At 38.8% G+C, this 27,120-nt stretch overlaps 1 protein-coding gene across 15 annotated transcripts in view; it reads left to right on the forward strand.

Moving 5' to 3' along the window:
* The window catches only part of PTK2 (protein tyrosine kinase 2), a 378,469-nt gene that overhangs the window by 258,496 nt on the left and 92,853 nt on the right, over positions 1 to 27,120 (forward strand). For 10 of the 15 annotated variants that reach the window (XM_073330034.2, XM_073330030.2, XM_073330031.2 and 7 more), the window contains 3 exons: positions 1,243 to 1,295; positions 21,211 to 21,294; positions 22,536 to 22,553. In XM_073330034.2, the coding sequence (XP_073186135.1) occupies positions 1,243 to 1,295; positions 21,211 to 21,294; positions 22,536 to 22,553 (155 nt within the window). The remainder of the gene's footprint in view (positions 1 to 1,242; positions 1,296 to 21,210; positions 21,295 to 22,535; positions 22,554 to 27,120) is intronic. The other 5 variants (XM_073330026.2, XM_073330028.2, XM_073330038.2 and 2 more) reach the window with 2 other exon arrangements.

Here is a 27,120-nt window from a genome sequence, read left to right on the forward strand (position 1 = left end):
TGCTAAGCTTTCTGTGATGAAATAACAGTTTTCTAGAAGAGCTTCTATTAGTAACAGTGAGTTAAAATGTAATTTTTCACATTCCATACTGTTGAATTACAGGTACTATATAAAAAGAAAAGGAGTACTTGTGACACCTTAGAGACTAACCAATTTATTTGAGCATGAGCTTTCATGAGCTACAGCTTGAGCTCACGAAAGCTCATGCTCAAATAAATGGGTTAGTCTCTAAGGTGCCACAAGTACTCCTTTTCTTTTTGCAAAGACAGACTAACACGGCTGTTACTCTGAAACAGGTACTATATATGCTCTTCTTGTGACAGTAGCAGACTGTTCTTGGGTCAAATATTCATAAGTTTTAGGCAACACATCTTGCATCTGGAAAGGCTTTCCTTTGGCAGATCAGATTTCTGTTTCATAAATGAAGAGTGCATGGTTCTTTTCTTCTATTGTAAAAAGAAAATATAATAATTTACTGAAACGGCTAACCAGAGTGTTTCTTTTACTGTTGATGTTTAGTAGACTGATAAATGCAATATTAGTCACAGTTATTTACCTGACATAGAAAATCATTGAAAACTGTTTATTCAATTGTACATAAATAAATCACATTTTAGACAAAAAGCCAATTCACTCTGCCAGAAGGATACACAAAAAATTGCAGAATAAACCAAGGTAACCCATCACTCTGCTTTAAATTATATTTTGGCCTCCAGTAGTTACCTAGGTTTCAGAATAACAGCCGTGTTAGTCTGTATTCGCAAAAAGAAAAGGAGTACTTTTAGTCTCTAAGGTGCCACAAGTACTCCTTTTCTTTTTGCGAATACAGACTAACATGGCTGCTACTCTGAAACCTGTTTTCATTTTAAGTTTCCAATATGTAATTTAAAAAGTGGACATACTATTGAATTGGGTAAATAAACTGATGCTGCTTAGAAATGTATTTTTAAAATTTGTTTGGTCAAATTTGTTAAAAACAAGCTTTTCTTGAACTATGCTTATGTCATAATGAATTTCTGTGCTTTTTAAAATGGACTTCTTAAAGCATTCCCTTCACTCTTACTCCCCCAGGTGGACTTAAGATGGTACATTCCTCTTTTAATTTTCTCCCCCTCAAAATTTGTCTCTGTGGGAATGGATTGGCTCTACTAATTACAGTAGGTGCCCTGTTAGAATGAATTCACAGTGTATTCAACCGTGAAAAATGTACAGCATTCACCGATTTAAACCTTTATTTTACAGGCTGGCCAACAATGAGAAGCAAGGAGTAAGGTCGCATACAGTCTCTGTATCAGGTAAGGCCCATTAAAAGTATACATTTGTTCATAAAGCTAGCAAATATTTGGATGGTGTTTTACACTCGTGTAAATATAGCTCACTTCTTATTGCATTGCTACTAATTTTCCTAAGACCTTAGCTTTGCTTCCTTCCTTGTGGAGTTTCTAAAGAAAAACAACTTTTTGTAGCTTTCCTACATACTGTTGTTTATAAGACCTACCAGTTGTAACTATATCCTTATTTTTAAGTATACAATATAAAGTCAGAAAACTTCAAAGCAAAGCTAATTTTAAGTACTAAAATTTGCAGTGGCTTAGAAATATGCTAGATTGTAATGGCTTTTAATTAACTGTGTTTATTTACAAATTACTACTCATAATTGAAATTTGTAATAGCTGTAATGAAAGGAAAATAGGCAATATAAAAACTCCACAGTCATTTTTTTTTGTTTTCTGAGAGAAGTGGAGATCATTACTAGCTTGCTTTTTGTTGCTGCTGTTTTGTGCAAACCACTATTTATATTTTAGATATTGAAAAGTCACTGAGGTTAGTCTGAGCTTTGGGGGATGAGAGGATGTGAGGAAAAACATAAATACATATTCGCTATTTTATAGTAGTATGGAAATAATAGATTTGTTATTTTAATAGTTAATTAATTAATTCAGCATGTAGCAGTTTCACGGTTTCGATAGAGCTGCTGTATTTATGTAAAGCTTTTCAAGATGACATTGGCTCTCTTTGAAGGGATGGCCATTTCCTCAGAGGAAAATGTAAAAGTAGTTGAGAGTCCCTCTGCAGGATACATCATCTTCTTGATGCACAGGGATTTGGATGTGTATTGCCTAGTAATGGTTATATACCCATGTATAGAGAAGCTTTACAACACAAGAGAATATGATTATTATGCCGCACTACTGTAGAGCTATATTGGTTGGCCACAGGCCTTAGGTACCAATTTTGGGACCAAGTGGGGTTTACAATGGACATTGAGCTGCAGTCTTAATTATAAAAAGAAAAGGAGGACTTGTTGCACCTTAGAGACTAACCAATTTATTAGAGCATATTAGTCTCTAAGGTGCCACAAGTCCTCCTTTTCTTTTTGCGAATACAGACTAACACGGCTGTTACTCTGAAACCAGTCTTAATTATAGAGAGGCTACAACTTTGCCATAATATTTTTCAACTTGTCACAAATTGGTGGCATGCACAGAAGAAGCTATGGAGTTCGTAGCTCTAGTTGATGGTCCATCATGCTATGTAGAAAGGGCACAATGGTATTTGGTTAGTGTGTCTCTGATTAAAGCTTTTTTGAGACTTTAGCCTTTTTAAAGAACATTATATTAACTCTGCTTCTGCCTGATATTACTCCTTCTAGGTGAAATAAACCCCTCTCTGCATAAAACCCAATTAGACAGACTTTTGTGCAGGGAAATAAGCATGGAAAAGGAGATGGAATTCATACACATACCAAAATGGCGGGCTGCCACACAGCATCACCAGGGCTACTGTTCCAGCCCATTCCCTTGAATAATAACAGCATCTGATCCTTCAGTGCCGACTAAGCAGGGTTTGGTGGCACTAGATCCATATAAGCCTGTATCCTGCAGCTCCTTCCCCAACCAACTAAACAACCCTCTAAACTAAAGTGAGACACCCCACGTGACTCCTCCACCTAAACTCCCTCAACACAGCCCCATTGCAAGTAAAAGTGTGGTAGGTCCTTGGGATATCTGAGTATTTCACTCTCAATTCTTAATATATTTTTATAAAAACATGAAAAACCCTATATATATATATATATATATATATATATATATATATATATAAAAATAAAATTAACAAGTGCACATATCTTATGATGAAGCCTTCGAGTCTGTCATGGAGGTCATGGAAATCACGGATTCTGTGACTTTCCATGATCTCTGTCACTTCTGCAGCGGCCAGTGCTGGCTCAGGGGCTGCCTGAGCCGGGCAGCCCCTGGGCCAGCAGCAGCAGTTTGGGTGTATGGGAGGGGGCTCAGGGATAGGGGCTGGGGAGTGCCGGGGGTGGGGGCGGCGGCACTTACCTTGGAGTGGAGGGCTCCTTGGCTCCCACTGGCATGGCCCTGCAACTCATAGGTGGAAGAGGGGCCAGGGGGTACTGTGCACTGCCTGCGCCCACAGGCCTCACCTTTGCAGCTCCCATTGGCTGCCGTTCCCGGCCAATGGGAGCTGTGCAGCTGCCGCTTGTGGCAGAACTGGGAGTAGTGCACAGAGCCCCCTGGCCCCTCTGCCGCCTAAGAGCTTCAGGAACACGTGGAGTCAGGTAGGGAGCCCCTTCCAGCCCTGTCAAACCCCACCCCCGAGCACCAGCAAGTGTCCTGGGCCACGTGCTGCTGCCCCTGCCCTCAGCAGAAGTGTGGTCCCAGACCACCTTCCCCACCACCCACAGCACCCCTGGACCATCGTCCCCAGAGCACTCGCACCCCCCCCCCCCAAGTTTTAGTTAGGGGTATATACTAAAAGTCATGGACAAGTCACGGGTTGTGAACCCGTGACCTGTCTGACTTTTATTAAAAATACCCGTGACTAAATGTAGTCTTACTTATGATCTGTATGACAGGGTGACGTCAGGGTCCTGCCATACCCCATCCCAGATAGAAGCAGAAGAGAAGTTCTCCAAGCGGCCTAGATTGTCTTCCCCTGCAGCCAATCAGGGCCAGGGGGGCCGTATAAGAGGGAGCAGCAGAGACAAGAGTCAATCAGTTGCTGCCTGGAGCTGGAAGAGTAAGAACTGTTCCTGGCTGGCTGGAAGAGCAGCAGGATCACGGACAGCTCAGTGTGGGTAGGGACCAGGGGAACTAGGAAGGATCTCCTGCCTCCGGATGCAGAGACTGAGCAAGGACAGCCCAGGGAAGGCTCCAGGAAGACAGTGTCTCCAGGGAGGAAGCCCTGGGGGTGAAGGGCATCGGAGTTTTCCCAAAAGTGGTGGGAGTGGGGGCCTGGCCCCTGCCTTCCTACTTCCCCCGGAGACCCCTCCCCTTCACACCAGGGGCCCACCCTCGCCCCTCCTCTTCTGCCGGAGGCCCTGCCCCTGACCAAGTCCGGAGGAGGGCCAGGGATTCCCACCCACCTGTGGAGAGGGGAGCTGAAAGCATCCCCCTGCCCATGTCCCTGGGTGCCCCACGCAGGGCAGGTGGAGGGACCCAGGCTCCCCACAGCTGTGGGTGTGGCTCTTACCATGGCCAGGCTGTGGCTCTGAGGACCCTCATCCCCTCCTGGACAGAGCTGGGTCAGGGAGAGCCATGTGGGCAGCTGTGGTAAGCTGATGCAGCGTCGTGGACCCTCCACCTCCACCTGCCCTGGGCCGGGCGGGACTCGGGTTGGGGGCTGCTGTCAGTCTTCCCACACCATGGGCAGGTTGAGGGTCTGCATAACTCCCACAACAGATGGGGCTCCACGCTGGCCTGGCCAGGGGGTGTGGCATCAAGTGGAGGAGGAGCAAGGAAGGAGGCAGCCCCCTTGGCCTCCCCCAGTTCCGGCGCTACTGCTGGGGGTATGGCCCCATTCCAGGGCTGGAAGAGGGTAAAGATTGTATACCCCGGAAGGAGTTCATTCTGTTCCACCTGCAGACATTGTGTGACTCGGTTGGAGGGCTGAGTCACTGAAGCCCCACCAAAGAAACCATCGACCAAGGGGGGGACGCTCACAAGAGGTGGGTGCCACGCTGATACAGCACCACAAACTGAGACTGCAGGCACTCGACCAGGGGGTGCTTGTGAGAGGCAGGTGCCGGCCCATTTATAACCTGTTGTTCTAACCCTTGTACTCACATGCCTCTCCATCCCCAGTTACATTATATCTGAATTAGTGTGAATGTCTCTGGGCAGAAACTTGCCTTTGATTTGTTCTCTAAAGCACCATGCACACTTATGGAACTATATAGATAGGTGGTTGTAATGTGATCAGATGTTTTGGTATGATGATGTTATGGTCTTCTAACCCCATAAGTCTGGTGTTTAGGGTCAAAGTAGATATGAACGGGAGACAGACAAGCAGTGCTCTGAGACCAACGGCAGAGCATTGCACACTTGTGCACACACAAACAGAAGTAGTGTGTGGACCTGTTGTTGGGAATCACTTCTCTAAGTGATTGGCCTGTAAACTTGAAGAAACGACGGTGGGCCTAAGTAGTAGAAAACAAAACAATTTAAACCAGCAAATCTCTTCCCCCCCACCCCGCTAAGAAAGCCAAACAAATTTTGTATTTTTATACTATTTTGTTTTTATTTTATAGTGTTTCAGGTCATCTCATACTAAAACATTGTGCCTTTGTGTTTCATATTGAGTTATAAACCACCGGAAACAATGACACTGCACAAAGATGATTCATGCAATCCTGCTTATTACCGATTTGGAGGTTGAGGGGGAGGTACTCTTTCCTGTGAGGTGACATGAAAGACTATCCAATACTTTCTGACCTTTGTTTACCCAAAATAAAGTCATGTTACATGTCCTCTGTCAAGCTTGGCACAGATATCTTAACACTGAATTTATACCATAGACACAGATTGTTAGCATGTAAGTATGTGGTATTTTGGACATATTTTTCCTCAGGAGATGTTCTCTTTGAGAGCCTCTTGTGCTCCCTGAATGTATCAATTTGTTTCAGATGAAGTAATGTTTCATGTTGACACATACAAGTGGCACTCTTGTTGAAATCTGTATCTGATATATGGTACTGAACAATGAAAGCAACAGATGTGCATAATGCTCAGTTAACACCAGAGTTGCAGATCAGCAGAGGCTGACAGCTGACAGCATCCAGTGCAAAACCATCTGTGGATGATGCCATAGTGAGCTGCAGAAAAAGAGCTTTTCTCTGATGACATTTTAATGCTTACATCCAGAGGTTTCAAATAAGACAGGCCTTTATAGCTATCTGACAGCTGTACCCTCCTTCATGCACTAAATAGCTTGAAAGCATAAATTCAGAATTTTGCTGCTTGTTTTCATTGACATTGCTGTTCTTTGTTTAGTATTTCCCCAATATTAGAACCTCAGTAGCAAAATTTGAACTGGAGATGCAACAAAAAATAGTTATATCGAAGTTTGCCAACCAGCCATATTTGTAGTTTTAACACTCTTAGCTGAGAAGGACAGTTTCAAAATGATTTCTCTACCAAGCTAATGAGGTACTGATTATAGCTAAAGACCAGACACTGCCATTATTTGGTTTGGGGATGCACTACATGTTCAAATGGATATGTTAAGCCAGGGGTGGGCAAACTTTTTGGTCCAAGGGCCACATCTGGATATGGAAATTTCATGCTTGGCCATGAATGCTCACGAAATTGGGGTTTGGGGTGTGGGAGAGGTGAGGGCTCTGGCTGAGGGTGTGGGCTCTGGGGTAGGGCCAGAAATGAGGAGTTGAGGATGCAGGAGGGGGCTCCGGGCAGGGGGTTGGGGTGCGAGGGAGGGTGAGGGCTCTGGCTGGAGTGCGGGCTCTGGGGTGAGGATGAGGGGTTGGGGGTGCAAGAGAGTGCTCTGGGCTGGGACCAAGGGGGATCAGGGATGGTGCAGGGGGTTGGGGCATGGGAGGGGGCCAGGGGTGCAGGTTCTGTGGGGCACTTACCTCAAGCAGCGGTATGTCCCCCCTCTGGGTCCTATGTGGAGGCACAGCCAGGTGGCTCTGCATGCTGCCCTGTCCGCAGGCACCACTCCTGCAGCTCCCATTGGCCGTGATTCTCGGCCAATGGAAGCTGCGGGGGCAGCGCTTGAGGCGGGGGTAGCGTGTGTAGGAGCAGGAAGGGGGACATGTTTCTGCTGCTTCTGGGAGCCGCGTGGAGTGGGGCAAGGCCCCAATCCCACTCCCCAGCTGGAGCGGGGCAAGCCCCGAAAGCCGCTCCCCAGCGGGAGCTCGAGGGCTGGATTAAAATGTCTGTAGGGCCAGATGCGGCCCCCGGGTCGTAGTTTGCCCACCCCTGTGTTAAGCCATTGGCTATACAATGTTAAACTGTTTCTGCAAGATTTCTAGCTTTTTCCATGAAATATCTGGCACTCCCTAAAGTGTGTTTGGCCCAAGTGAAAGCAATCACCACCTTTTCCATGGTATTTTGGCATTCCAAGGTCTTCAGAGGCATAGAGTACATGAAAATGAAAAACAACAAGCCGGAAAGTTACCTGATGTTTTTCTAGCCATAAGCAACAAGGTTCCTTTCATACTAAGGTGAATGAGCAGGTTGGTTCCAGAAACCTCTCACCCATAGTTGGAAGCAGCATGGTCTGGTAGATGGCAGGGCTGGGAGTCAAAAAATGTGTGACCTTGGGCACATCACTTCACATTTTTGTGCTTCAGTTTCCCCACTGTCTTGCCTGTTTAGATCCAATGCTGTTTGCAGCGGGCACTGTCTCTCGCTGTGTGTTTGTACAGTGCCTAGCACAATTGGGCCCAGTCTCAGTTGGGCCTCTAGGCATTACTGTAATACAAATAATGAATACTAAATCTTTTTCAGTCACAACTCACTAAATTTATCTATACATAGGCGTATTTTACTTAATGTACTTTCTTCAACCGGATTACAGATTTGTTGTGACCATGTTGTTGTTTTGGTTTTAGTTATTATGGAGCCACAGAAGTGACTCTGCATCATAATCCCAATTTTCATCCCCCTTGTGTGTTTCATGCTGTGCTGCTGGCAAACTGATGCTGTATGTATGGTATCAAGATAAATACATCTAATTTAAAAGAAGTAACACATGAGTTCACTAAAGTCTTGTTGACTATACTGCAGGCTGTTCTGCTTGGAGTCTTCCTTAGCAAATGGTCTAGTCTAGTCTACAGGAATTTGTCTTGGCCAGCAATTTGTTTCTGAACAGCAAATATTAGCTTTAGAAAAGACATACACTACTTCCAAAAATAATAATTTATTCACTCAGTTATACTTATTATATAACTCCCTTCACAGAAATTAAATTAATGCATCTTCAGTTTACTTATGCCTGTTTTAAATATATTTCTTCTAAATCTATGTATCTTATTCACCCTTTATATGAGTATGACTAGGAATATTAATTACCATGCTTTTATCTCCTTGTGGTCAACCTCTGGCCATTTTTTGTGCCTTGTTAATGCTAGGAAATCCATAGGCAGGGATTCTCCTAATCCTAGCTGTCCAAATCTCTCATAGGGATTATTCCACAGGCACAATGTAAGTGGAGCTAGAGACCATGGCATCCCCGGATTGGTGCTTTGGGCCCATTGAGCATGGTCCATGCTTTTTAGTGTGGAAACTTCTTGATCAAGAATGGCCACTCACACCCACATCCCATACACTATTCCTGGGTAGAAAAATATGTATGCAGGGAGGGAATGTTGCATGGAGCTGTAACTGGCTGGAAGGTAGACTTGTAAGAGGAAATTCATTAAAGATCTCATTTAAACCCTCAAAATAGGACTCTGTGGTAAAATTTAAGTGGTTGAGCAGCTGGCCATATGCTGTAGTGGTGAACTTCTTCCGTAATGAAATACAGCTTTTGCAGCGTTCATAGATTCACAGATTCCAAGGCCAGAAGGAACCATTGTGATCATCTAGTCTGACCTCCTGTATAACACAGGCCATAGAACTTCCCCAAAATAATTCATAGAGTCTAACTTTTAGTATTAGTATGTGCCTATTTAGAGGGGGAATTGAAGTGTGACCGAATCCAGGATTTTATGTTTTAGTCAAGAATGAAGTACAAAACGCAAGCAGATTAAACCATATTGGTATAAAGTAGTTTAATTTCTGAAATCATAGAGCATTTCCCTTTAATGGTGAGATGAGTGGCTTTCTTTGAGAAATATACTGTGATCTATGGAAATTGAAGGTGCTTATCACCTGCTGTAGTGACCCCCAAGATAACTTACTAATTTTTGCTATAAAGTCATAGTTAGATTTATAGTAGTATAATTTTAGTCTCTTAAAGTACATATTGTGACTGAACTCTCAGTAACTCAGTATATACTAAGTTACTGCGGTTCTGTCCTAGTGTGCTAATTAAGGGGTGGAGCCTCAGCTGGTGTAAATTATGAAGTCCATGGAGCTATGATAGTTCACACCAGCTGAGGATCTGCCCCTAAAACTTCAGCAATGTTATTCAGAACTTTGAATTTCTTTTCTACATCTTAAGGAAAGAAGGGATGTAGAAAGAAAATTCACTCTTTATGTGAGGGGTTTGAATCATTTTAGTTCAAAAGATTTAGTATGTGTTAAAACAAATATGATTTAATTTGTATAAAAGAAACAAACTATGGATGTTTTCAGTTGCTTACTGTAGATCAAAATGAAGCCAATCAAATGTTCATATTTTGATACATAGTGTAGGCAAAGATGTCACAAGCTAAGTTAATTTCAGTATTATAGCACCTAAAATAAAAAACTGCTTTTAATGATGATGCAGATATGGCCTGCAAAAGTGTGGGAGTGGGGGGAGACCAGGCTAATTACGAGCAATGTTAAGAGCTCAGGGTGAAGGGCAAACAAGATTTTATTTAAATTTAACGTTTGCTGGCAAAGCACAGTGCATTCTCTGTTTTGTGACCCCTGTGCCCAAAATGAAAGTCTGTCTTCTGCTCAAGTCTGAAAGACTTTCTTGTGTAAAACTTACATTCCCACAGAATTATTAAACTGTAATTGGGGGAAAAGGTGATTTTTGCCCACAGCTTAAAAAGCTTGACTTTCTGACATATGCATTTTATCAGGTCACTTCAAAATGAATGTGCTGTTTGGTAACAGAATTATTTCAGTGGAGAATTTTGAAGCCTTAAGTGTTTCTTCTTTGCACTTGTAGCTATATTTGGTAAAACAATTCATATTTTTTTTTTTTTTTTAGTTTCAGAATTACCTGAAAATACCATGCTTAATAACCTAATGAAACACTCCTGTGATTGAAAAAAGAACCTAATCCTTGTTCTGATGCTGGCTCCCTCTGTGGCCTTCAACAAGTCACTAGTCTCTGTGCTTGCAGTTGATATCTCTTGAGAAGTGTGAGATGAGTTAGATAGGCATCAGCTATGAAAAGCAAACTTCCTTGGCTTTGTTGATTTGTGTCATAACCTTAATATTATATTTTAAAACCAGGGCCTGATTTACCACTGTGTTATTCTATTGAAGTTACACTAGCATAAAACTGGAGCGAGGTGGTGGCAAATTATCCTGGTTTCTTCCAGTTGGTCAAATTCTTCCCATAAGTACATGGACATAATTTCCTTTGACTTGACCAGGATGGACTTTTGTATATGAGACTGATTGTTAGATTGTGTTGGGGATTCCTATCCTTTTTCCTTTGTTGCCTGTCCTTTTATTTTCCTGCTTTATGATATTTTTTCTACCAAAAACCTGTCCAACTTGGGTGTGTAGGTGTGTACATGTCATGTGTATGGGTGTATTTATATACACACACTGAGGAGTTACTATTGATTTACAAGTATGGCATTCATTCAGTACAAATATATAAATATTTATAGGCCCCTTGAAATTCAGTCTATTGCCCCACTAGGTTGCAGTTTGTATTATTATGATCTGTTGTGGCGTTAACTTGCTCTGTTTACAAAGCTGGGGGGCGGGGAAGAGGGTTTTACTAAAAAAAAAACCCAACACTTTATGAATTTATGAACATATATGTTATCTAGTTGGTATTACTGAAAGGTGGTGGTACTGTTCACATTTGTAGAATGTTAAAATCAATTATTATAACCTATTTAAGAAGGACCAAATGGGTAAAAGGGGAGGGAGAGAGTAGCACTCTGTCAAAAATGGCATTGCCTGTTTCCAAGTCACTGACAACTCCGAAGAAAATGATTTTGGATGCTTATGGGTCAATGTCCTAATAGAAAAAGTACAGGATGAGGTATTAGTTGGTGTCTGCTACAGACCACTAAATCACACTAAGGAACAGGATGACCAGCTCCTTACGCACCTATCTATAATTTTTACGGTGGGGAAACTGTGTGATTATGAGAGACTTCAATTGGAATGACATATGTTGGATATCTCATGCTGCAAGTACTAAAACATCCTCAGAATTTATTATTATAGATGACGGTTTCCTAACTCAAAAAGCACTGCATCCAGCACCACGGGAGAATCCTGTGTTATACCTAGTCTTGAGAGAGAAAGAGGATCACAGAACTAAAAATTAATTGTAGCTTAGGCAGTGATCATGACTTGATTGCATTTGTAATGTGTAAGTAGAGTAAAGTCCATACCAGTAATATATATACATGGAGCTTTAAAGGGATCAGTTTCACAAAGCTGAAACAATCGGCTGCAAAGAAGAGTTTCATCAGAAAAATGAAAAGGAGTACTCGTGGCACCTTAGAGACTAACCAATTTATTTGAGCATGAGCTTTTTGTGAATGATAATTGGGAATCATTTAAGAACCACTTAGTAGATGTCCAAAAAGCCACAATCCTTCAATCAAGGAAGAAGGCTGTACTGGTTAAAAAAACAACTTGGAAGAAAGGGGAAGCTAGTAATCTATATAAATCAGAAGCTAGGAATTTTAGAAAATTGATAAGAGAAGTAGAGATGCACGAAGAGAAACCTATGGTCAGCAGAGGTAAGGACAATAATAACATTTAAGTATATTAGGAACAGAAAGAATTATAATAGTGGTATTGGTCCATTGCTAGATGGAAATGGTAGAATTATCAATAATAATGCGGAAAAGTCAGAAGTGTTCAGTAAATATGTCTGTTCTGTATTTGGCGGGGGGGGGACGACAATGATGTAGTCATATTGATGATGATGACATTCTTTCTGTTCCGCTAGTATCTCAGTAGAATGTTAAACAGCAGCTACTAAATGTTAGACAGCAGGTGCACATAACTTGCATCCAAGAGTTTTAAAAGGGCTGTCTGCGGAGCTTGCAGGATCGTTAAATGTTCATTTTTCAATAAATCTTGGAACACTGGGTACGTTTTTCAGAAGACTGGAAGAAAGCTAATTTAAAAAAGTATTTTAAATTTTTTTATTTTAACAAGGTAACTGATACTCTGAAACCTGGAATGATGTGGGTCATTATAGGCCTGTCAGTCTGACTTTGATCCCAGGCAAGATAACAGTGTGTCTGATGTGCCATTCAGTTAATAAAGAATTAAAGGAGGGTAATAATGCGTATCAACATGGGTTTATAATAGATTTTGTCAAACTAAATTGATATCTTTTTTTGATGAGATCACAAGTTTGGTTGATGAAGATAATAGTGTTGATGTACTAGACTTCTGTAAGGCTGTGGTACCATTGTTGTGCTGTGGTACCCCACAACATTTTAGTTAAAAATCTCTAACAGTATAAAATGAACATGGCACACGTTAAATGGATTAAAAGCTGGGTAACTGATCGTTCCCAAATGTAATTGTTTTTCAAAACATTCTGTTAATGCAAAGGTACAATAAAAAGTCAGCATACTACACGTATATTACTTATTCAGGATCAGGCTAATATTCAGAGAACCGAGTTAAAGATTCTGGTATGCTGGCTGGGGAGCCCTCCTCCTCTGAGTACACTAAGAAGGGTGACCAACTTTCTAAATACCTATCCTTTTTGGCAATTCTCTTGTGCACATACTGAATGTGAAAGCTTTTTTGTTACAAGAACAGTCTATATTTTACTATGCCACAATTCCATAAAAGGAAGTCATATTTTTCTAATAATATGAAATACAAAGTTTTGCTGCTAACTATAAAAAAAAATTGTCATTCTGTTTAAAATATAGATCCTATACTGGCACATTAAGTAAGCAGGTCAAGGGATCACTTGGAAGCTGACATAAAATAAATCAGTAATTTATAAAAATTTTCTTTACTGGTTTATATGCAAATTGCAGATATATATATATAGAGAGAGAGAGATGTAGAGAGATATATAGATATAGATATATTCCCTTTCCCATGTAGAGATCCACTCTTCCAGATCAATTTCTTTGTCCAAATCCCTCTCCCACCTTTTCATCTGGGTTGTTTTCTTATAATCATCTTTTTCAATTAAAATTATATGTATCTTAGAAATTAAACCTTTTGTTCCAACTTGCTCCTGGATCAGCTTCTCAAATGTGGTTAGTGTCTAAATAGACATCCTTGTACCCAGATTTCACAATAAAACATATTACTTATGCATGTTTAAAATATGGGATGTTTATATTATTTATATGGTCACATAACTCTTGGTATTACTTAAAATCAGGACCCAAGAACACCTGTCCAACCAAATTGATAAATATCAGCTCTTACCCACAATGAATAGTCATTTTGGTATTTGCTAGAGATAAATTCCTGATTATTAATGAAAGTAACTAACGGAGAGGGCCTTGGTGACAGGAATTTTCAAAGCTGCTTGGTGATCTGGATGAATGGGTTATTTTTTATTTTTGGTGTCGTACCTTTATTTTTAACCGAACAATCATGATGAATAGCTGTATTTTGGCTCCATTCTTGTTCAAGGTTTACCCAGTGTTTGGTCTAATCTGAACCTAGCTGATCACATCTTTTAACTGTGATGCATAATAGTAGTAATAGTTAATAAATAATAAACTAGATTATGGAAAGCTAGTCCACTCCATTTTTTAGACTTATACAGAACATTAGAATTCACCCTTTGTCTTTTATGTTTCCAAATGAATTTTAATAGCGCATCCTGCCATGTTTTTAATGTCATATCAGGGATACCAATAGGGATACACTGAAACAAAAACAACTTTGGGAGGAAATTCATCTTTACAAAGGCTGTACGTGTTAGCCAAGAAATTTAATATTTGTTCCGTTCCTCAAAGTGTATTATTATTTTATTCCACAGTGGAGGGTAATTTTCTTTAAAAAGTGTTTTATTTTTCTCCACAATATTTGTTCCAAAATATTTTAAAGATTCCTTTACCCATTTAAATGTATGTAGCTGACAACTGTTTGATCCTTTCAGGAATGTTAATTCTTAAAATGTCAGGTTTATCGTAATTTATTTTGAATCCCGATACCTCTCCTGATTCCAAAGTCAGTTGTTCTGTAATTTTTAATGAGGCTCTTGATCCTGCAAATATAACATGATGTCAATGTACAAATGTATTTTGTGTTCTAATCCAGAAAACGTTTTGATGCCCATAACCAAGGGGCTGTTTCTCATGCTTATTGCAAATGGCACCATTGCCAAAGCAAACCCTAACTCATACTCCTAGAAAAATTAAAAGAAGGAGATTTATGACTAAAGCAGATCTCAGAGATGATTGTATGGAGTCAATATGCCCATAGAAAACTAATTTCCAAAACCAAATCTTACCCAGATTTGTCTGAGGTACTCCCAACTTCAGCCTGTTAAAAGCTTTCTCAGCATCCAAACAAAGCAGCACACAGGAAGAATTGCTAGAATTAATATCATAGAACAAATGCACACTTCTTCTGATATTTATCAGCTAGATGCCTGCCACCAACTAATCCATATTGATCAGGGTGAAAATATTTCGGCAAGATGAAACTCAATCTGTTTTGTTAGCACCTTGGCATAAATTTTAGTATTCACATTAATTAAAGAAATAGGTTTGTACAATTGGTAAGATCTTTTCCTTCTTTAGGAAAGAACTTTTGAATCTTTACATGAATCCAGAGTCTCATTTCCCTGTTTTATGCCATTAAACAAGTCAGTTAAAGTAGGGACCAGCTCCTGCTTGAGAGCTCTATAATACTTCCCAGAAAACCCATTGGGACCAGGAGCCTGATTAGATTTTAAATTCTTAATTATAACTTTAACTTCCTCTACAGCAATTTGCCTATCAAGAGCTGCCACATCATCCTCTGAGAACTGAGGTGGTTTCACTCTTCTTAAAAATCTATTTATAAGTTCAGGATTTGGTTGCTCTGAAGCATACAAAGTAAGGAAAAGGTTAGCAAATATTTCAGAGATCTGTTTGATGGCAGTTACTAAATCTCCCTATTTATTTCTAATCAAATCCTTTTTCTTTTGTAACTTTCTGGCTAAAAACCTACTAGCTTTATTGCCTGTATCATAATATTTTTGTTTAATATATCTAAATATTTGTTCCACTTTACCAGTTTGTAACAGGTTAATCCTCCCTCTTTTCTCAGTTATTTTCCTATACACTGTTTTAGATTCTGTAGATTTATGTCTGCCTTCCAAAACAGAAAGTTATTTAACCAAACTATTCTTTAAGAGCTCAATTATTATAAAGGCTAATGCACAAAATGAGTTACACCTAGCAGGGGACATAAAAGGCAATAAGAAGAGGTTCTTTAAATACATTAGAAGCAAGAGAAAGACAAAGGAAAATGTAGGTATTCTACTTAGAGGGGAAGGAGAGCTAATAACTGATTACAGCAAGAATAATGAGGTGTTTTAATCCTTCTCTTGCTTCAGTTTTCACTAAAAGGATTAATTGTGACCAGCTGCTTAACATAATTAATATTAACAACAAGGGGGAAGGAGCCAAGCCAAAATAGGGGAAGAAACAAGTTAAAGAAAAAATTAGATAAGTTAGATGTAATCAAGTTGGCAGGGCTTGATGAAATTCATCCTAAGGTACTTAAAGAGCCAGCAACAATCAATCTTGGAAACATTATGTATTATCTTAGACAACTCATGGAGGACAGGTGAGGTCCCAGAGGACTGGAAAAGGGCAAACATAGTAAGTATCTTTAAAAGGGGGAACAAAAAGGACCTGGGGAATTAGACCAGTCAGCCTAACTTCGATATCTGGAAAGATACTCGAATAAAATATTACGCAATCAGTTTGTAAGCAGCTAGATGATAATAAGGTTATAAGGAATAGCTAGCATGGATTTGTCAAAACAAATTCATACCACACCAGCGTAATTTCTTTCTTTGACAGGGTTATTAGCCTAGTGGGTAGAGGAGAAGGTGTGATATATCTTGATTTCAGAAAGGCTTTTGACACAGTCCCACATGACATTCTCATAAGCAAACTAGGGAAATGTTCTCTAGATGAAATTACTGTAAATTAGGTCCACAAGTGGTAGAAATACTGTTCTCAGGGAGGAGTTATCAGTGGTTTTCTATCAGACTGGGAGGACATATCTAGTGGAGTCTTGCAGGGTCAGTCCTGGGTCCAGTACTAGTCAATATTTGTATTAATGACATGGATAATGAAATGGAGAGTATGATTATAAAATTTGCAGATAACACCAAGAAGGGAGGAGTTGTAAACACTTTGGAGGACAGGATTAGAATTCACAGATTGGAGAATTGCTTTGAAATCAATAAGATAAAAGTCAATAAACACAGGTTCGAAGTACTTTACTTAGGAAAGAAAAATCATATGCACAACTACAAAATGAGGAATAATTGGCTAGGTGGTAGTATTGCTGAAAAGGATGAGGGGTTATAGTAGATCACAAACTGAGTATGAGCCATGTGATGCAGTTGTAAAAAAGGCTAATATTCTGGACTGTATTAACAGGAGTTTCCTGTTATACATTGAAGGTAACTGTGCTGCTCTACTTGGCATCAGTGAGGCCTCAGCTGGAGTTCTGGGTGGCACACTTTAGGAAAGATGTAGACAAATTGGAAGGAGTCCAGAGGAGAGCAACAAAAATAATAAAATGTTTAGAAAACCCGACCTGTGAGGAAAGGTTAAAAAACTGGGCATGTTTAGTCTTGAGAAAAGAAGTCTGAGGAGGGAATCTGATAGTCTTCAAGTATGGTAAGGGCTGTTGCAAAGAGGCATGTGATCACTTGTTCTCTATGTCCACTGGAGTTAGGAGAAATAATAGACTTAATCTTCAGTAAGGGAGATTTTGGTTAGATATTCAGAAAAACTACTTTTGCCCCAAAACCCTATGGGAGTAATATGCATTGTCAGCTAATGTTACATGGAATTTCATTATTAGAAAACAAAGGTTTTTTAATATTCTTTATTTCACAGTAAAAAGAGTGCTTATCCAAAAGTTTTGGAATGATGGAAATAGAGAAGTTACATAGACTAGACAAATGCATTAATAGTATGTGTATATCAGGCAATGTTTACTAAATTGTAGGTAAAGTAATGTGAAGTATACTGGCTCTACAGAACTGTAATTACTATTGAATAGTAAAGACATAACAAAAGTCTTTGCAAGTGAGTGCCATATAAATGTTGAAAACTAAGGGTCTTATAAAAAAAAGTGAAGAAAATCCCTAAAGCTCCTTATGGGTTGTCCCCAAAACTTAGTTCCAGCCTTTCATGTAGACAAGAATAATAGGTGGACACTGAAAAGAAACAACTTTGTGTTTGGAAGCATTACAAACATATCCCACCATCCTTTTTTTCTAGAAAGGAAAAATGATAGATTTCTATTCAAACGGAAACATTAGCACAGGCATAACTATTTAATCACAAGCAGCGTTTCAACATGTATATTGTTAAACACATCTATCCATCTACATGAGAGGAGAAATGATCAGATAGGAAATTCGAACAAAATACACTAAGAGCTTTAGTCTGGTCTTACTCAAATTGAGAGGGAAACGTTAGACAAAAACATTCTTAACTACTGGTATTTTCGGTTGCTTGTCTCCATTAGGATCTTTTGCCAAGAGGATTTAGACACCAACGCTTTAAGATTTTCTGTCTGCTGCTAATGTGCGATATCTTACTACCTCATATTAAAAAGGTTATATTAGCCTTCTTGCACACAAACTATGTCGCAGTGCAGTGAATTCTCTAAGTCTACTAGTAGGCATCATTCTTGATTTTTAAATGCTCTCCGTTGTATACGAATCCAGCTGGCTCACTGTTAGCACTAGACATTGTAACTGCCTGAAGAACCATGCGTGCATGTTTGTCTGTAGGAGTGGCAAAGAGGAGAATGGCAAGTAGGGTGAATTGAGAAGGAAGGGAGGACACGAGCAAGAGAGAGAACAGGGAGATCTGAGAAGTAACTAGAGGAAGAGAAACAGGAAAAGTAGATAGGCAAGAAGACTGATAGCATCTTTATCACAGATGAAGTTGTACCATAGTCCTGTAAATCAGGAATATCCTCTTCCTTCTTGGTTCTTTTTAGGGTCCTTTGGAATAGTTAGCTGTGGAATATAACATTTTCTTGAAGTCGTGGTGAACTTTCAGTGGTTTGTGTAATTTGCAGAAACCTGTGATGAAATTATAGCATTTTAATGCTAAATTTGACTTTTTAGTAGTATTGCATAAATTTTGTGATCCAAATTACTTCTGAAGGAATCCTTTCTTCCTGCTCTTGTCTCTCCCCTCTGCTCCTCCCTATTCCATCACTCTCTTTGTTGCAGTGGGCTTACATCACTCATTTGAATGGTCACTTTTTGCACTGCTTGTAGTAATGTTGCAGTTTATGCCTAGAAGTGTTTGGATTTTTCGTTTAGGGTGCAGACCTTTATTAAATACATTGCTTATATAAATTTCATATTGCTGAAAAAGTTTAAAAATAAATAAAATGGTTTATTCCATGATAATTTGTTGAAAGTATATGGCATTTAATTTTAGTGAGCTGCTCTTATCTAAACTCAACTCTGCTTTTATCCAGACTTAGAAGCTTTATGTGCACTCAGTTAAAAGCTAAGAATGCATAGGAGTGTCAGTTTAAATGGCTGGAAGTTGATGTGGAATACTTGAAATAGCTCCAGGTGTTGTGTAAGCTCCTGAAAGTAGTTAGAACATAAAAAACAAAATGACCAAATGAAAACCCACAAAATAAACCTTTAATCTTTCACCAGATTTAATTTGATACCTGATCATAAAGGCAAAGTTTTAAATTGCAGTAATTTATATACAGTAAACAAGTAATGGATTGAGTTTTTCTTCCCAAATCACCAGTTTAAATCCAGACCAGGGTGGTGGTAATTGAAAGCCCTTTCCATCTGATTGCTGTTTCATAGTTTATGTAAAATAGAATGATGGTTTCAGTCAGGGTCCTAGGGAACAGATGTTCATATAACAAAACCACCATCACAAGTAGCTGAATTGTCTACAATCTCAGCAGAGAGGCCAAGGATTGAACTCTCTCTCCACGTCCTACATATCTTGCATTGCCTCTGGCCACTACATATCTGTTCTTCAGTTTCAGCCACAGGCCTTTGCATTCCTCTACCTTTTTATGATTCACTTAAAAAGAAAAACTAGTAGGATTACTTTTCCTTTAGCACATTTAATATTTTATAATGAATGTTAGTTAATTCTGATTGTTCATATTGATGACTTAGATGCAAACTCCTCTAGACTGTTGTAATAGTTGAAAATTGTGTTGTATGTTTTTAAAAAGGTGATTTCCCCTTCATCTCTAATATCTTGTATGCCATATATAATACTGATGTCATACTATTTTAGTCCATAATCTACCCTTTCCTTGAATCTCCATGAGTCTAAAATATTGAATATGATTGTTTTGCCTGATTTTATTGAAAGGTATATGTGAGAAGATGACGAAGTATTTGCATTTGTTTGTAATTACCCTTTCAGGCTTGTTATAGTGGTATTTTTGTTATTCTTCAGGGTGCAGTATAAGGCTTACCCCCTTGTTCCGTTTTTTAATTAATTACCATCTCAGCAAAAAACAGTTTGTGTATAATTTTGAGTCACCCATTCAATTTGTGGGTTTAAAATTGAGCATGAGGCATCCAGATGCCAGTGATGAACATTATACAACAAATAATTTTGCACCCTATATGCCTGCCAACATCATGTGACCAAAAATTTGCATAAAATCGCACAAATTTGCATAAAGTATTTCTGATAGTGTGGGAGCTCGCTGACGAAACCACAATCTCCAGTTAATTAATTCTATGCCTTCCCATTTCGGCCTAGCCCCATATCTGCCTCATCAATTAATGCTGTGCTCCTCAGCTCCACATCATTTTTGTACTTCTGGCCCCCCATTATCTGCCCTGTGACTGGCACACTTCTGATGTTCCTCCACCTCTCTAGGTTCTTTTTTCCTCACAGCTCCAGGGGTGATACTGCACCTCCGTCCCCAAGTCTGGCGGATATAGCTCTAGCACGTGTTCTTGATCTTCCCATCTTGTTTCCCAGGCTTAGAGTTGCTGAGGGAGAGGCAAGGGGAAGCATGGAGGGAGCAGCTGAGAGGAACCAACTCATTACAAGAAGAGAGGGGGGAGGAGGGAGCAGAGCAACCCCGAGCTGCTGGGATTCCTCCTCCTTTTTTGAGTTCCCCTTTGTGATAATGGTATTGGTGCCTCCCTCTTCCCATCCGCCCCTCAAAACTTCTAACAACTCCTGAGGAGAGGAAAAGAGCTCTTCTAGCCATATGCAGCAGGTCTGATTGGTTGCTCCTCCTAGGGAGATGGGAGAATGAGTAGGGGCAATAAGGGGGGTTTCTTCAAAGACTCTAGATATGCTGGGTCTGACTTCATAGAGGGGGATCACTCCAATAACTGATGTCACAGGAAAATACATTCCAGTGTTGTTTTGGGGTGAGTGTTTTTCATGTTCATGTTACCTGTATTGTGTGAAATGTTTGTTTTTGTTTTATCATCTTCTTGTAAGATTCCAAGAAATTGATTGTGTCCTTATTAGAAGAGTGGCTGCCATTAAAAAGATAGAATTTGCCAACAGTTACCACATAATAGCAGAGCTTAGGAAGGGGATTTAATAAATTTAATTAAATATCAGAGAACCAGTTCTTCATGTGCTTGATAATGGTTGGCATATGTTGAGTTCTTAATAGATTCTGCCATAAAGCACTTTTTCTAAAGTGAAACAAAAAGAAAAATAATTTATTTCTAAGGTGAGGAATCCACTGTAACATAGTAAATATAGTTTATCATTTTAGAAAATTCAAATATACATCATGCAGATGTAGAATTGTAATATAAATCTTTTGCTTTTACATTCACGCTTGCAGAAGTGCTCTCAAGTTTGTTTTCTTTTGTTTCCAAATAATTTGTTTCTGTTTTTCTCTTTCCTTTTCTTGCCTCTTTGTAAAGGAGTCAGTCACTGTCAGCATAAAGTAAAGAAAGCTAGGCGCTTTCTCCCTTTCGTCTTCTGTTCCCATGAGCCACCGCCTAAGGGTACTGCACTGCTCTTTGTACAGGCTGCCTTATTAACCCAAAACGGAATATACTAACTCTGTTACTGTTTGTTTACAATTTTACTCCAGCCTCAGGTAAACAGAGTTCCAAGAATAATCACGTTAAATTTCTGCTGTCCCCTACAATTGGATCTTCAGTGAGATGTGTCATATACTTGATACTATTGTTATAGGAGAGTTTGTTCTGTCGTATGTGACGTGGCAAATGATTTAGTAATTTTAATTGTACAGTTGCTCAGCCACAAAATCCCTCAGCTTCCTTCTTTCAGTGGTAAACTTGGATTGCATTCTTGGACCCCTGATACAGCATGCAAATGAATGAAATAGGATAGCAGCAATAAATGTAATTTAAGATTACATATTGAATTAAAGAGTGAACACAGTGATGCTGGCTGCTGTGTACTCATCCAGTGTTGTCTGGACAGTTTGGGCTGTGTGGGGAAAGGGAAAATGGATGTAATAAAATGTGCATTCATTTTACAATAGAAATGTGCATTTTTAATTTTATTTGTAATTAACGCTTAAAATGCATCACATTCTGGTGTGGATATTTGGGATGGCATAAGGCCTATAGACTAAATCCAGAATATCAGTGTTAATTTGAATAAGTGCCCTATGGACTTGTTCCATTTGTCATTATTTAAAACACAGTTTCATATAACTATAGTTTGTTCAATAAAATGAATATTAAGTTGTTCCGTATCTTGTCAGTGTCTAAGCAATAGCATAATAATACATCCAATGTGAAAGCAGTAGCACCAATTCTAAGTATCTGAAGGTATAACTCTATGTACAAAGCTTTAGTGGCCAGATCCTCAGCTGGTGTAAATCAGTTTTGTTCATCTGGCCTAGGAGCTTTATCTTGGTAATGGAAGCGTCATATAAAATAAAAAATCAACACTTTGTAACAAAATGAATTAACTGGTCCCCTCCTAAATTCGATTGTTGTACGTCATGCAACAGTCACTAGCCTATATTTAATTGTATGCACTGAAAAGTTTAAATACTCCTCCGTATCTTGAGTTTTAGGGGAAATGTCTTAAATTCCACTACCTTTCTGGTTTCTCTTGAGCTAAGTGTATAAGATAACTGCAGTTTTGCTATATTCTTGGTTTATTCATGATTTTAATAGTGTATATCCTCCCCCCTCCCCCTTCTCTCTCTGTCCCTTCTCTCTCCCCTTTGTTTTTCTCTCTCCTTGCATGCTACCTGGATCTGCAGATGAAATTAGTGGGGACGGTAATATGTGTTTTCTAGTCTATGTCTTACTAACATGCAATATGCGGCCTTTATATCCATATATAACTAATATGCATTTCAGTGATCAATTTTTATACAGATCATAGTATGAAAAAACTCCAACATGCATTAGAGATCAGCTGGTATAGTCAAATATTGCACCTTATGAAACAGCGCTACTGGTATTATCTGCTAGGCTGGGACTGAATAAGGAAAACATTCTCAAATACTGTATGCAGTGGGTTTTGTACCATTTTATCAATCATGTTATCAAGTATGAATTGCATGTGTTTGCAGTGAGACTTTTGGCATGGAGCAGAGGAAGTGTGGGCTTTTCAAGAGTTTTGGTTCATTTTGATGAAGATAACCGACATAATGTAGACAAAATGAATTAAGTAACTTTTCTTCAATGAGTAACGTCAATAGACATGACACAAACTGGTAAATGATTCCATCAGGTGATGCTTTCACTTCAAAGGCATGCTAACATCAAAGTCCTCTGCTGCCCATTGGTCATATGCCTGGAGTGAAGAGAAGTTGTGCAACACAGAGAAGTTTAGTTTCAGCATATGGAATGTTTGGCAGGTTTTAGGTGTGAAACCACTAAGTTAATGGCAGAATCTTTACAGTTATTCTTAAGATGGTGGAAATAGTAATAATAACGTTATACCTAAAATACACTTTGTCCTGTATTTTCAAAAATGAGTAGTGATTTTGGGTGCCTCACTGTATGGATGTCCCCCTTGACACACTATTAAAGAAGCCTAATTTTCCATAAAGTGTTGAGCAGCCACACTCTGAAAATAAGTCCCCTTTAAGCAGTCTCAGATTGGACATCCAAAATCACTATTCATTTTTGAAAATCTAGGGTCACTTACATAATACTATTGAGAAATCAGACTTCCATCAGTGAGTCAATAGTTCATATAACATAATTAGGAAATGAATAACTCCCTGACCTCAAAAAAGTATCAATAAGAGTATGAAAAGTGAAAAAAATTAGAAATAAAAGGTAATGACGCTCTGCTGTCCCCTCATTAAAATGTTCAGGAAGTGTTAACCAACTTTTGCTTAGTTCTTTTGGATATAAATCATAGTAAGGTAGCACCACATAAGTTTTCTCTCTGCCCTTAGAAATCTGTTAGCTTAGTGAGGGCTATTGACCTAACAACATTTGGTCATATTTCTCTTATAAACTCAGATGTTACACAGCTGTTCTTCCCTTATGTGCTAACCTTACTAATCTTTTACTGTGGGTTATATGTATGTTTCATTTCATGTTATACATTAAAGGCAATAATAAATACTTGAAAATGCTCTGAAAGGGGACAGTCTCGCAGAACATTTCAGAGACAACATGAATCTAGTGTATGGAACAGCCGTGATGAACACAGTTTGCTGAGTTGGCTTTTTCTAGAGCCTAATTTTAAAAAAAAATCTGGATTAGCAAGTAAAACTCTACATAGATATCCCTATTTTAACTACCTTACATTTTTCTGAAAGAGACTTGTATGCATTATGCAATCTGAATGACTCCTGGGTTGGCTGTGTGTATTTCTTCTATAGAGGTGAGAAAGTGCAGAGCTGTTTTTGAGGTTGAGCTGTTTTTGAGGCACTAGCCCTGTTTAATCCCTTATTTCTGTACATTGTCAGGGGCATCAAAAATTGTGTGGTAGGAAATTCTATCTATGAGGACAATGTTACTATCGTAGATTTTAAGGGCTGAAGTGAGCATTAGAATCAGATAGTCTGAGCACCTTTATAACAGAGTGCAAGGAACCCCACCCAGTAACTTCTGCAGCAAGCCCATAGCTTTGTTTGAGCTATAACTTGTCTTTTAGAAAGATGTCCTGTCTTGACTTAAAGACTGCAAGTGATATCTTGGTCTGAGCCATTTGAAGACTGATGGCCACCAATACCCCTGGACCAGATTTTAACAAGAATGGTGGAGGTTCCCGCTGACTTCCAAAAGAAGTGCTGAAGACTTGGACAAACCTTTTACTATACCTGTATTTTCTGTACCGTCTAAACTCTGTCAGTTGTGTAGCAAGAAATTTGGTCAAACTCCTGAAGACTAATTTTGCTTAATTATTTACGTACATTTAGTGCACGTTGGACTCGTTGAGACTCTATTTCCAGTTCAACTTAGACAATGTATCGGAATCCTGTAAAGTGACCTTCCGCAGCATCCTGGCTAATATGTCTTCATTACACACTTCCTGATTGAACCTTGATTGTTAGTCTGTAGCAAGAAAGGAACTGATGTTGAGCACAGTTGGGATCCTCAACTGCTCCCAACTTCTATTGTTGTCTTTTATTCTATTAAAAGAAAGCAGCTATTCTTGCTTTTTGAACCCTTTATCACATTTTATAAGTATCACTCCGTATTTTAATGTGGTGATGCATTTCCAACTATCAGTGGGACACCGGACTCAAAGCACAGGATTTATTTGATTCCTCTTGAAGAAATTTTTAAAACCACAGTAAACTCAAGTCATTCTTCTTGTCCCTTATCCATTCTATGGTATCTCCTCAAGTAACAGCAGATAGAGTAGCTGTCATCAATCAGAAATATTTATCCTGACATGCTAAAATGATCTCGCCATGTTATTGCAGGAAAACAGAATGCCATATCTCAATACATCAACATTATAGGAAGTTAAATGTTTCTTTTCCAATGGATGCTAATTCTTTAGATTTGCATTTCTCAAACCAAGGCTGGTATCCTGGAGAAGCATCATATCGGTAGCGAGAGAGAAGTAAATGAGCCAAGAGAAAATGGATAAATTAATTTTTCTTTCCTCTGGTGCATGTTTTCAGTTTACACTCAGCAAACTCTTTTACCATCCATCAAATATTCAACACATGATGCTGTTTTGTGGAGTCCTGAGTGGAAGTGACCCATCAAGAAAAAATAATTAATGGAATTCCCCTGCCAATGTGCTTTATTTTTCTAGAACACAATATATTTCAAGAGGAAAATCTCTCTCTTACAAATGCCTTCATCTGGTAATACCTGAGCTAAGGTTTGGGCACCTAAGGAAGTGGGCCTGATTTTCAAAGGTGCTGAGCATGCAGCAGCTCCCATTAATATCATTAGAAGTTGCTGGATGCTTAGTACCTTTGAAAATCAGGCCATTTATTTAGGTGCCTAAATAAGAATTCAGGAGACTAACTTGAGACTCCTTACTTTCAAAAATCTGGACCCTTTTGTGTATATTTAGGCAAGGGCCATTATGGCAGAGCTTTCGAAATTTTACAAGCATACTTGACCTGCTTTTGTGGGTTAAATTTATGCTCTGTGGGAGAATTAAGTGTCCGGTTGTCAGGGAAATGAGCACTTGAGTAGCTACTTTCTCACTGAAGGTGCTTTGGGGCAGGGAATGTATCTCCTTGTATAACTTTGTCACCTAGATTAGAACATTTTGGGAGTTACTGTTACATAAACAGGCTTACCAGAATTAAATGTTTATTTGTTATAATTTTAACAGATAATGTCAATGTTTATTTAAATATTTTTTCTGTTTTTATAGATTTAAATTTTTACAATTGCACAAAATTATGGGTTGCAAGCATTTTTTTATTTTTATAGATTTAAATTTTCAGAGTTGCAGGAAATTGGAAGGACGATAATTATTTAATGACAGTAGATGCTGACATTCAAAAAGTTAAAGCTTTATAAATGTTAAAACACAAAATTGTCAACATCACAGCCTTCACAGGTCAAAATATACAAAGTAAATATCCTTAAATCAAATTTTAATAAGTTCTTAAGTGGCATTTTTCTTACTTTGCCTATCTGTAAATTTTAGTTATTATCAATGGAAATAATTTTACCCTGGTTGGAGAATGTATGGTGAAATCAGTGTTTACCAACATTTATTATAAAAATTTAATACGTCCAAGCCCATATATAAACAAGTGCTTAAACAGGGAAAGAAAAGTACTGTCAATTTTCTTAAACTGTCAGCTTTCTAAGAACTGACACTTTGTTAGAAATTTTCTATTCATGAGGTATTGTTTCTCACCAACAAACTTGGAGAATAACATCTGGCTAGTTGTCAAAGTGAATTTCCAGGAAACTATGTAAACTTAGATTAACAGGGAAATAACCATTCCAAAGAGAGAGTACCAGCTCCAGGGATTTTTCTGCCCTACACAAACTGGAAAATCTACACACCTCATGACCTACAGACAATCACATAGTAAACAGTGTGTATTTTGCTGTCCTTGGACACAGTCTGCTCTGCCTGTGTGACACAGCAAGAACTGCAAAAGCCTATCTGATTTGCACTTCACCAAAGAGAAAGGAGTTTAATCTCTTGATATGGGCAGTCTCTGTCCATTGTTAACATTGTTTTTTTATTGAGGAAAATCTCTATAAATGATATTGAGAGGAATTATTTATGAAAAAGTCATGAGTTTAAACTAGTCGATCTGAATTATAGAGTTAATACATTAAAAAATGCATTCTCCTTTTATTCCCTCAGAAACAAGGATGTGTACTGAAACATAGTGGATAGTGAGGTCATCGTAATTTCTGTGCATGTGCAGATTTTAGTCATGC

Source organism: Lepidochelys kempii, chromosome 2 (assembly GCF_965140285.1).
Source record: "Lepidochelys kempii isolate rLepKem1 chromosome 2, rLepKem1.hap1, whole genome shotgun sequence".
Classification (NCBI taxonomy): Eukaryota; Metazoa; Chordata; order Testudines; family Cheloniidae; genus Lepidochelys; species Lepidochelys kempii.